This window comes from Engystomops pustulosus, chromosome 3 (genome assembly GCF_040894005.1).
Source record: "Engystomops pustulosus chromosome 3, aEngPut4.maternal, whole genome shotgun sequence".
NCBI lineage: Eukaryota > Metazoa > Chordata > Amphibia > Anura > Leptodactylidae > Engystomops > Engystomops pustulosus.
The window spans coordinates 212,992,160-213,004,772 of NC_092413.1; the positions used below are offsets into that span (position 1 = coordinate 212,992,160).

The following is a 12,613-nucleotide window of genomic DNA, read 5'->3' on the forward strand; positions in this document are numbered from 1 at the left end:
TTTGTATTAAATATGCACTGGGTCATACCATTGTTGGCTGATCTCTTCATGTGAGCTGCAGTGGTACAGTCTTCTAGGCCTTTTCTAGAAGGGAGTTGGAGTCAAACTTAACTGACCCAGCCCCATGTGAGGCCTAGTCAGCCTGGGGGATAGAATTGAGTCAGCTGATAGTAAAGTTGTTGTAATTATTGAAAAGGTTACGGGTCCGCTTCCCCAAGGTGAAAAAATTTAAGTTCAACCATCAGGTTGGAAGGTTTCAAGAGTAATTTGCAAGTCAAGTAGAAATATTAGAGTACTGTACCATCCAAATCAAGGTGGATTCAAGAGAACGTGCCTCCAGATTGGTGAAAGTGTATCAAGTGTGAACAAAGAGCTATTAGCGCTCTATCACTTAACCACAAGGTCTGCCGTCTTATTTCCCCTGTCAGATCAAGGCGCACTCTACGACACCATCTAATAAACTAGAAGACCACTTAGTGTGGTGGGCCTCAGGGAGTAGTCATTTTACTCCAATCATCAACTTGAGAGGGCACTAGGTTTCTGTCCACAGGTCTAATCATCATGAGTTGGGCCTGTGTGATATGCTGCACCCCTAAGTAGCAGCACTGCCAACACGCAGCTACACAACCATCAGAGTAGGAGGTAGGTAGCTCTGTCCGTAGAGTATTGGCTACAGTTCTTATTCACTTTTTATAAGATCTGCAGCTGCCTTGATTCTTGCTTTGACCATGGAGCTGCGCCAGTTCTTACATTTCTACCAATTAACTATAAATCATCTTTCCTATGTACTAGCAGCAGTACAGTATGTGACACAATAAACCAGGAAGGAGAAGTCTTACTGAGAAGTGGTAGTACCAGGAGGGGTCTGCAAGTGTCGTCAGCTTTGGTGCGGGTCAAACAGGAGCCCTGGATCTGCTGACACTTTGTAAATGACACTACACATGTCAAGACCTGTCTCAAAATTTAGAAAATTACTTGTGACTACGATACTGATCAGACACAGGTGTAAGTGACATTGTATCATAGTATATAAGGCTGGAAAAAGACGCAAGTCCATCAAGTCCAACCTTTAAGAATTAAATAAATGTTTGATCCCCATAACATGAAACTCACAAGTGATGATCTGCTCTATTGGACCCAGGACTTCATGGTTACTTCACCATAGTGAAAAATTGGTCTAAGACTTAAAGGTTAGGCACGGAAGTGAAGGGGGGTGTTAAAATAAATGCCAATAGCAAATAGGGCACACTTGTGAACCCTACTGCCTTAGTATTCAGATTCACCCTTATTTTGCTCTGGTTTGGTTTCTTTGGCGCAGGAAGGGAACATCACCCAGTTGCCATGTAAGGAAGGGTTGGCAAGTAGGTAGGGACAGCTCTTTTGGCTTTACTTCAGAGCACACTATCTGAATTGTGGTTTTCTTGATCCAAGTCTCAAAGGCTTGACACCTTAAACTTTAGGGTATAATATGGGCACCTCATCATATCTAGGACCACATCCCACTAAAGTAATGTGACTAACAATGTATCAGGATCCATCAATACCATTAAATGTATGATGTAGGTACTGTAGGTATACCCCCAGGGAGTGGACCACTTTCAGACTGGAGCTCCTTGGGCCCAACATATAAAATTATTCCAAAGTCCCAACATTCTTCATATCCTGGGACATAGACCCTTCCAAGTTGTCTTCTGCTGTATTTCTTGGATCCTGCATAGGGTTGGAGCCTGGGCCCACCAGAAGATCTTAAATTACTGTAGACAAAGCTAAAAATTTCTGCTACTGATGAGCGGACCCAATGGTCAGGTTTGGTATTCGGGTTCGGCTGCCTGACCCAGACATATTGCCAGATTGGCAGCCGAACAGCCATTCTAACAAATTGATGCCTCTACCCAGGCCCGGCGCCAGCACCCGGCCAACCCGGGCAAGTGCCGGGGCCCCGGGGTACTGGAGGGGCCCACTCGGGCCCCCGGATCAATTGTACCAGTGTCGCTATAAGACACTGGTACAATTGATCACCATCCGGATCGATCACTTTTCTGCCTCTATGCTGCGCTGGTCCAAGGAAATTTTAGGCCATCGTTAGAGGTCCTAGCAGTTGGACCTTTAACAATCAGACATTTATCCCATATTGTGTGGATGCCTGAAACAAAAACAATCTTTCAAATAGTAATCTCCTTTGATTTCTTTATACAGATCTACAACAAACCATTGAGTTGTCATAGTAACAGACTACAAACAAATCCTGTGTAGTCAGGTTCTGCCCTTTCTCTATCCCAGTGATGGCTAACCTATGGCACTGGTGCCAGAGGTGGCACTCAGAGCCCTTTCTGTGGGCACTCAGGCCATCACCAGAGAAGACTCAGGTATCTTCCTGCAGTCCCAGACAGCCCAGGACTTGCTGTGCACAGAGCTATTTTAAAGTGACAGCTGTACCTGGGACTATTTTCTGCTTTATTGGTGTCCTCAGGGGCTGGTATCAATGAAAACTGTGACAGAGAAGGGGGTATAAATCACAAATTAAATTTCTGTGTTGGCACTTTGCGATAAATAAGCGGGTCTATGTTGTAGTTTGGGCACTCGGTCTCTAAAAGGTTTGCCATCACTGCTCTATCCCATATTATATCCTTAGGAAGTAAACAAAAAGAAAGGTCTTATGGTATTACTTAGGATCACACTATGCAGGGTTTGTTTGTAGAACATATCCTTGGAGAAATATGGATCTGCAAAGGTGCTGTATACCCAGAATGGTAACTATATATTACTAATGACTGCTCACACAGTTGGCTTCACCTCTATTTTAGAAATATTTTTGTAAGAAAAAGAATGGGTTAGAGGAGGCTAGTTGAAGTTTTACTATAATTATGTTATAGATGTGACTCTCTGTGGCCCAGCGCCCCGTGGTTCCTACTCACCCATCCTCGCTCCTGTTCTCGGTCCGGCGGCCGTGCTTCCCCGTCTCTTAGGGTGCATGTGTGCCAGCTTCAGAAGAGTTAAAGGACCAGCGCACGATTAATTGGCGCTGGTCATTCCCAGAATTCCTTATAATACAGCCTCTCCCTGCACACCCTGCCGGATCTTTGTACCTGGTGCCTTTGAGAAAGCCTTGCTCCTGATGCCCTGTGCTCATGTTCTGAATTCTCGTTGTGACACCGTTTCGTTCCTGATTACGCTTCTCTGCTTACAACCTACTACTACATCCCCGACTCTGATCCTGTGCTGTCCGTCCTGACCTCCTGCCTGACCCCGACGATGATTCTGCTCAACGTCTCTGTACCACGCCTTAGCCGGAACTGCGGACAAAGTCACACCTTCGGAACAGCCTGGTGGTACCACGCCGCAGCAAGTCCAACCTGCTTTGCGCCGTGCTCCAGCGGAAACGGGTCCACTTAGATTCTGGTCCCAGGTGTCGGCTCACGTCATCGTCCACGGTGGCCCAGTGGGTTCACTCCCTCTGGAGCTTGACAGTTTGTTTATACAATAGCCTTATAGTATCTCCAAACATAATACACTGAATAATAGGCACTTGTAGTGTTGCTGATCTACTTCTAGTCTTACAGTGTGTGTATTATATCCCTTTATTAATATGTTATTTAGAAAATGTCATAGTGTTTAACATAGTTACTGTTACTCTTTACATTCCATGGGTTAATGATTGGTGGAGCTCCTGCTGGAGTCTGTATACTTCTAGTACTGAGGACAGAAGGGAAGAGCCTTGGTCAGAGTCCCCTCTACTATCCACACTGCACACCCTCTGGTAAGGAGACATAATCATTTCTTTACTATAACTTTATAGCATGCGGAGCCTGTAATGTGCTGATGTGGTTCCCATGTTATCTTCTTCCCTCAACTCAATGTGACATTTCTCTTCTGTCTCAATGTATAGCTGATTTCTGGTTTTTCCGAATCCGCCGGGTTTTCGTACGGCCACGCCCCCCGATTTCCATTGCGTGCATGCTGACGCATGCGCCACAATCCGACTGCGTGCGCCAAAACCCCAGGGCAATCCAAGAAAAATTGGCGCAAAACGGAAAAATTCGGGTAACCTGCTGTAAAAACGCGATTCGGACCCTTAGTAAATGACCCCCACTGTGTTCCTAAATAATATATACCCTTCACACAACAAATAGCCCTTAAGTGCCCACACATATATTATATATTCACTACAACTAACTACACTGTGCCCCCATATATCACATGTACCCCTCACACCAGAACTGACCACACTGTGCCCCCATATATATCATATATACCCCTCACACCACAGCCGACCCACATTGTGCCCCACATATATCATATATACCCCTCACACCACAACTGACCACATTGTGCCCCACATATATTATATATACCCCTCATACCAATACTGACCACACTGCGCCCCCACATATATCATATATACCCCTCACAACACAACTGACCACACTGTGTCCCCACTAATATCATCTATACACCTCACACCAAAACTGACCACACTGTGCCGACATATATCATATATACCCTCACACCACATCTGACCACACTGTGCCCCCACATATATCATATATAACCCTCACACCACAAGTGACCACACTGTGCCCCCACATATATCATATATACCCTCACACCACATCTGACCACACTGTGCCCCCACATATATCATATATACCCCTCACACCACAACTGACCACACTGTGCCCCCACATATATCATATATACACCTCACACCACAACTGACCACACTGTGCCCCCACATATATCATATATACCCCTCACACCACAACTGACCACACTGTGCCCCCTACATATATCATATATACCCCTCACACCACAACTGACCACACAGTGCCACCACATATGTCATATATAAAACTCACACCACAGTTGACCACACTGTGCCCCCACATATCATATATACCCCTCACACCCCAACTGACCACACTGTGCCCCCACATATATCATATAAACCCCTCACACCAAAACTGACCACACTGTGCCCCCACATATATCATATATACCCCTCACACCACAACTGACCACACTCTGCCCCACATATATCATATATACCCCTCACACCACAACTGACCACACTGTGCCCCCACATATATCATATAAACCCCTCACACCAAAACTGACCACACTGTACCCCCACATATATCATATATACCCCTCATACCACAACTGACCACACTGTGCCACCACATATATCATATACACCCCTCACATCACAACTCACCACACTGTGCCCTCACATATATCATATACACCCCTCACACCAAAACTGACCACACTGTGCCCCCACATATATCATATATACCCCTCATACCACTTCTGAGCACACAGTGCCACCCCATATACTATAAGTACTCCTCACACCACAACTGTAGCCCCTATAATAAATTATTTTTAATATACATGCAGTGCTCCCCCAAATCACTGCACATATTATGTCCCTCCAAATTACTTTATATAGTGCCCTCAATTTATTAATATATAGTGCCTCCACTTATTTTATATTTACAGGGCCCCCAAATTATATGTATGTAAAAACTCAGAAAAGCCAATAAGTATTGACACCAATACATCATCCGGTACAAAAGAAGTAATCGATATTACTTATACCGATATTTCAAAGCAAGAAACCTATTAAAAACACCCCATTAAAAGAGATCCACATAAAACCAAAATAACAAAAAGTGTGATAATATCTAGGAAGGGAGCAATTATACACATTCAGTACACAATTATATTACAGTAGAAGCCAATATTTAGGGGGACGGGTCACATGTAAGCCATAATATAAGATACCCCAAAGAAACAAATCCCTTCAGAACAACCGATCCAGGTTAACACTTATCATACCAAAGGAAACCACCAGTGGCCATGCTACACAACACAAAAACAACCCAACGTATGTTTCGCACCCTGCGTCAGGGGGTGCCAGAGCAATGTGCCACAGGGCTTTCAATTAAGATACTGGGGGTCATTTACTAAGGGCTCGATTCGCGTTTTCCCGACGTGTTACCCGAATATTTCCGATTTGCGTCAATTTCCCCTGAATTGGCCCAGGATTGTGGCGCATCGGCGTTGGCATGCACGCGACGGAAATCGGGGGGCGTGGCCGAACGAAAACCCGACGGATTCGGAAAAACCGCTGCATTTAAAACAAAAAAATCTGTCGCGGAGCTTGCACTTACCTTCACTCAGCCTGAGCCGGTGAACTCCAGCGCGTTCCGATGCTCTTCAGCGCAGCAGCGACACCTGGTGGACGTCGGAGGAACTGCCTTAATAAATCCTGGCCGGACCCGAATTCAGCGCAGAGAACGCGCCGCTGGATCGCGAATGGACCTGGTAAGTAAATCTTTCCCACTGTATGTCTATACAGTGGGATACATCGTCTGGGGACCCCCCCCCCCCCGTGCTGGGGGAGGAGTGTACTTCGGCAGCAGCTGGCGATTGGCCGGTGCCTCCTGCTGAGTGACGTATGTGCTCGGTGGGGCTGTGAGGATAGATGCAATATGCTGCATTCGTTCCCTATACGCTTAGCATATACAAAAAACGTGGTGTGAACCTACACTAAGAGTCGTTATGTAATATCCCCGGTAACGCCTTGAACTACAGCTAGTATTATTTATTGTTCCTTACTCCTGAGCCCTGTGAGTAACACTATACAAGGATGGACCATGCACAACCAACAGGGTAAAGTATGTGTCAGCACACAAAATAAGCATTTAAATATAATGAAGAGGAAAGGATTGTGCCATAAGACAAAAGTCAATAAATAAGGACCTGAAAGACAAATTAAAAACAATTAAAAATGCATATAATAATCAAGTGTTTGGTGCCACCAGGTCCGAATCACCAAACACACGCCTCCTCCAGCAAGGGTAAAGCTGAACAGCCCCTGGTAATAAGTAAGTAAAGTGCAAGGAAAGAAAGTGCCCACACTATCTACTACTCCAATGTATAGCAAATAAACAAAAAGTATCCAGCCAAAGTAATAAAAGTCTATCACTAAGGTAGAAAGAAATGTATACGTTACAGGTCAATTGTATGGAGAAAGGGGTACACAGGTCGACAACTATACAATAAATCAGCAAGGAGGTTCAGCGATTATGAAGGGCTCCCCACGCTCTCCGTCTCCAAATGGAGATTTCCTTTGGAGATCTTTTTGGTGTTGGTCAGGCCGGCCTTGCTCTATCTCCAGATATCATTAAACGTTGCGCCAAACATGTTATATAAACTTTGTCTCTCATCTCAATGTCTTTCAGGACTACTATCTATTCACCATGGATCTGGTCACAATTCTCCTTTCTGTTGTTGTCATCTTATTTTTGGCCAATGCTTTCAAGAAGCAAAAGCAAGAAAGTAACAAAAATCTTCCACCCGGACCAAAACCTCTACCAATTATTGGAAATATCCACATGATGGACGTAGGAAGACCCCAGAAGACATTTATGCAGGTAACACTGAATGACCACATCCCAGATTTCCCATCAATATATTAGGACACCACATTCGATCTTGAAAGACCTCATTATGATTCAATAACTATTCCTGTTGGTATGAGTAAGGACATCACATATGGGAACATGTATCTTAAGTAGAGATGATTGGACCTGTAGTTTTAGTTTAGGTTCGACATTGGGGTACAGCCACACAACTCTGACTTATTAGCAGATTGGTGGCCGAGCATCTAATCCGGCAAATGGATGTCCCTTGCTACTAACGCTGGCCATGATTGCCCAAGGCTAGTAGTAAGTGCCTGGTTGGCGTCCGAAAACCGAACCTGGACGGAAACTCCACTCATCTGTAATCCTAACTCTGGCTTTGTGCTCCTGATTTTTTTTTTTTTTTTTTTTTCATTTGGCTTTATTGCAGAAGTATGTATGATTTTCCTTATCAATGTATGTGGCATTTAAGGAGTTAAAGTCTTTACTGAATTTGCGACTATTCAGAAAAGACCTACAAAAAGTCACAAACATCTGTAAGCTACTTCTTACACCTGGTAGGGGCCAATTTGCTACAAAATGTGTAACTTTTTTTAAACTTTTACATCGGGAATTAGGTGATCACTCAGGGAACATTATACATAACTCGACCATTGCAAAATTTGAAGACGGGGTCTTCACAGAATTGACAAAGACAGACATTAGTTAGGTGAAGTGTCTTTCACGTTATGCACATACAGGGGCAGATTTACTTACCCGGCCCATTCGCGATCCAGCGGCGCCTTCTCTGAGGTGGATTCGGGTCTTCCGGTGATTCACTAAGGAAGTTCCCCGAGGCCCGCTGGAATGCACGGAAGTTCACCGGCCTATTCCTGGTGAAGGTAAGCGTGAGTCCCGCAACACTTTTTTTTTTTTTAAATGCGGCGGTTTTTCCGAATCCGTCGGGTTTTCGTTCGGCCACGCCCCCCGATTTCCGTCGTGTGCATGCCGGCGCCGAGGTGCCAAAATCTGATCGCGTGCGCCAAAATCACGGGGCAATACAGGGAAAATCGGCACAAATCGGAAATATTCGGGCAACACGTCGGAAAAACGCGAATCGGGCCCTTAGTAAATGACCCCCATAGACTTTTGCCTAGAAAACCCCCCAAGTAAGTACAAAACACATGTGATTGAAGCCACCTTGTTCCTGGTCCCATTCTCTATCTAGTTCCTGGGTTCTTCATTGCTCTCTTCTTTCTGGAGAACATCACTTTATTTCCTGCTACTAGATTGTTACTTCTCTTTGGCTTCCTGAATCTGACCTCTTCGCTGACCCTGGACTTTGGCTTCTTCTTTCAGCCTTCTCCTGTTGGCTCTGATCCACGTATCTTATTGTTTATGTTCCATTTTACAACTCAGACACCTGATTTTTGTCTCCATTTATGGTTCTGCTAGATGCACCTTGTCCTCTGCCTTTCTTCTTGCGCTGCTGTTGCTGCTATTGACAACTCTGTAGACATTGTGGTTATTCTATAACAAATCCTGCAAATGATAGAGATAATCAATAATTGAAAGTTTCTTTGGTACAGCTCTTAGGCTACATTCACACGAACGTATGGAGGACGTATATACGGCCGACGTATATACGGCCGATATACGTCCCCCATACACTCCTATGGGCGCACGGCACCCTACGGGAGCGGTATGGTGCAGCACACATGCGGCACCGTACCGTTCCGTACCCGGGAAAAAGATAGGACCTGTCCTATCTTTTCCCGTAATACGGGGCCGTGCGCCATAGGTTGCTATGGAGAGGGGGGGGGGGGGGGAGTGAGCTGCGCTCACCTCCTCCTCCTCTCCCCGTACACTGCCGTTGCCCGGTACGGGCGGGCGACGGCAGTGTGAATATAGCCTTAGGCTACATTCACACGGACGTATGAAAACGTCCGTATCCATACCGTTTTTTTACGGGTTACATACGGCCACATTCATTTCAATGGACAATAACAATACGCCCAACCATTTATATTGCCGTGTTTGACACTGTAGCGTACCGTACCGTATATAGGCCGTATAAAAATATAGAGCATGTCCTATTTTCTCCCGTATTTCAGTTCCGTATGCCCTAGAAGTCTATGGGGATGTATAAAATACGGGTTAAATACGTGCTGCATACGGATGAAAAATGCCTTGTATATACGGGCTCATACAGCCTGTAAATACGGGACTGGAGAAATCACATGGTCGTGTGAATGACAGAGACAGTGGAATTTACATTACTTACATCTAAACAAGTAAGGACCTAGGGTCTGTGTACATGATTGTTTGCATGATTCCAGATTGTTGGCGAGTCTATTTGATTTGACTGTATCACTGCACTTCTGTTTCACCAATGGATTTAACCACAACATTACAAGACAAATTCATTATTGTCAAGTACAGGATCCTGTTGGATTCTCATATTTTCTGCCCAATCCAGCACTTAGTTTTTATTACTTGCAGTCTTCTAAGTTTTATTATTGTAGCTCTTGAATAGCAGTCAGCCATCATTATAGTTTTTAAAAGCAATGACGTGGCCAAAGTGTCAACTAAACTTTTGGGCCAAATTGCAAAATTAAGTGGGGCAGATGCTAAAAATAAACTATCTAATATACTTCATTAAAGGAACATGTTTCTACCCTCACACCACTACTGTTTTTACCCCTTTTCCTCCTGCGCTAATGTGTATCAATCTGCTTTTCCTCCTGTACTCACACACAGACAGCAAAAAGATAAGGAGAAGCTGTTAAAACGTGTCTAATGATTTGACTCCTTATAGACAGTCACTGGATAGTCTTATCTCCTTACAGATTATAAGTATCATGGGAAATATTCTTTAAGTATGGAAAACATTTTTCTTTAGACTCCTCTCCTTATGTGACAGAGGAGTACAGACCAGAGAAGACTTTTAGCCGCACTGCTCCCTGCAGGAGAAGGAAGGAGCAGAAAAAAACGGGATGCAAAAACTTTTATTCCTGCATAAAGTATATTACAAAGTTTTCTATCATCACCTGATCTATTCAACACTGAAATAAAAAAAATTCTTCCAAGATTTTGTAAAGCTTCAAGTTTATTCTGCTGTGTCTTCATGAATACTGTAGGTGGAACTTGATGGAACCTAGAGAAGAACTTCATCATCAGTCACCTGTTATAAATGATCAGTCCTGACAGTGGGTTTGGTGAAACAATTCTCCCGGCATTGAGTAACTATATGATCATCCTTGTATTCACAGATGGCCAAGGAGTATGGCTCCGTCTTCAGTATCCAGCTCGGAATGTCGAAATCTGTCGTCCTTCATGGCTATGATACTATTAAAGAAGCCCTCGTTGACCATGCAGAATTTTTTTCAGACAGACCCCGTTCACCATTGTTTACAGAAACAACAAAAGGCTACGGTAAGTCCTTGTATGGGTCCTATACCATCAATTTATTCTAAAGGACCAGCCACGTCCATGGATTATATTTCCAGGCCATTGGTGAGGATGGCGCTGCAAATGAGCTGAATGCCTCCAATGTTCCCCATCTAACTATTGGCTCAGTACTTCCTTCTTGTGTAAGGGCCACACATCATCTTCTATACATTCATTCCATCTTAGGTGTTGCGTTTTCCAATGGAGAGAACTGGAAAGTGATGAGAAGATTTACGATCTCTACACTACGAGATTATGGAATGGGAAAGAAGACCATAGAAGACAAGATCATTGAGGAGGCTGAATGTTTAGTGCAGAAATTAAGATCATATGAAGGTGAGGGGTACATTTCCACCATCATCGTCTGAATACTATATACTATGCTCTCAATACTATATGTAGGCTTGTTAAGGTGGTATTCCCTCCAAAGACTATTGTAGATAACCTATCCATTTCTCATGTCTGAGGGGGGTGAGGGAGATGTTCTTCAGAATAATAGTTGGGCAGATTTTAGTGAGAAAGTAACAATAGAGCTGAGCTGTGTATGAAGACTGCCTGGCACGTGGGTAGGAAATCATCTGTCCATGTCTATAGGTAAAGGGACTGAAGTCCCATTATAAATACAATAGGCTAAAAAGAAAGGTGGCCATAGTCTTTACGGGAAATTGACCCCTCCTTCACACCGTATATTCAATCTCTTGCTCGCGTTCGCCCGATGCACCTCAAAAGCATCTTCAGAATCCGACCATAGGAACATGTCTGAAGGAGCAGGGGGGATCAAGTAACAGCCTGTGAATCTGCAGTACGAAGGGTCTCCGGTAAGCGCCCTAGTGGCCTCATTAGCATAATTTAAACGTTGATTTTGGAAAGAAGGAGGCCATGGATAACAAACATAAGTAGATTACTACAGTCCCGGTGCCTGGATCTATATGTAATATCATATCACCGGTTTATCAGGATGGATTTTGTTAGTAGATTTCCTTTAAAGCGAGAACTTAGCAATGTAATAAAATTTCTTTTTTCCCAGGAAAACCCTTCAGTAATGTGAGCAGTATTAACGCTGCTGTAACCAATATCATTGTGGCCATTCTGCTGAGCAAAAGATTCGATTACGAGGATCCGACCATCCTGAGGCTTATGGGTTCAGTCAGTGAAAATATAAAACTCCTAAGCAGCCCCTGGGTGATGGTAAGTTATCATTTATCTATCCATCTATTTACCTTCTATAAAAAAATTTCTGCAAAAACACAGCTGAATAAGTAAAATGAAATGGCCTCTCCCCCCATTAATAATCATAAGAAAGAAATCTAAGAGCCCAACTGCTATGGGATCATCTCCAGCAGTAACTATAGCAAAGATAGAAAAATACTTCCCTCTACACACATAAATATATATCTAAAATGTATATACCACAAATATAAATATATTCCTGCAACTAATATACTAAATACAGCAAAGACAATGCGGCACATACCATAAGTATTTACCAGCGATGAATAAAGACACACATAAAAATATCCTGCACATGTAAATATATACCATCAATGAATATACTACAAACATAAGTATCTATAAACAGAACAGAAACAAACATAAATGTATAACAGCAATAAATAGAAATAAATACAGTTCTAATGGATGCAGCTGTTACTTCTATATCTGTGTTGGCCTGGTCTGTCCCATTCTTCTTCCTGGTGGACACCTCAAAATTGGTAATTCTTCGCTTTTACAAAGAGAATGTCATGTCCACTTCT

At 43.6% G+C, this 12,613-nt stretch overlaps 1 protein-coding gene across 1 annotated transcript in view; it reads left to right on the plus strand.

Moving 5' to 3' along the window:
* The first annotated feature begins 3,712 nt into the window (after positions 1 to 3,712).
* The window catches only part of LOC140122662 (cytochrome P450 2C25-like), a 31,898-nt gene continuing 22,997 nt past the window's right edge, over positions 3,713 to 12,613 (plus strand). The window contains exons 1-5 of the mRNA XM_072143765.1: positions 3,713 to 3,757; positions 7,251 to 7,442; positions 10,682 to 10,844; positions 11,046 to 11,195; positions 11,887 to 12,047. Of these exons, the coding sequence (XP_071999866.1) occupies positions 7,269 to 7,442; positions 10,682 to 10,844; positions 11,046 to 11,195; positions 11,887 to 12,047 (648 nt within the window). The 5' untranslated portion in view covers positions 3,713 to 3,757; positions 7,251 to 7,268. The remainder of the gene's footprint in view (positions 3,758 to 7,250; positions 7,443 to 10,681; positions 10,845 to 11,045; positions 11,196 to 11,886; positions 12,048 to 12,613) is intronic.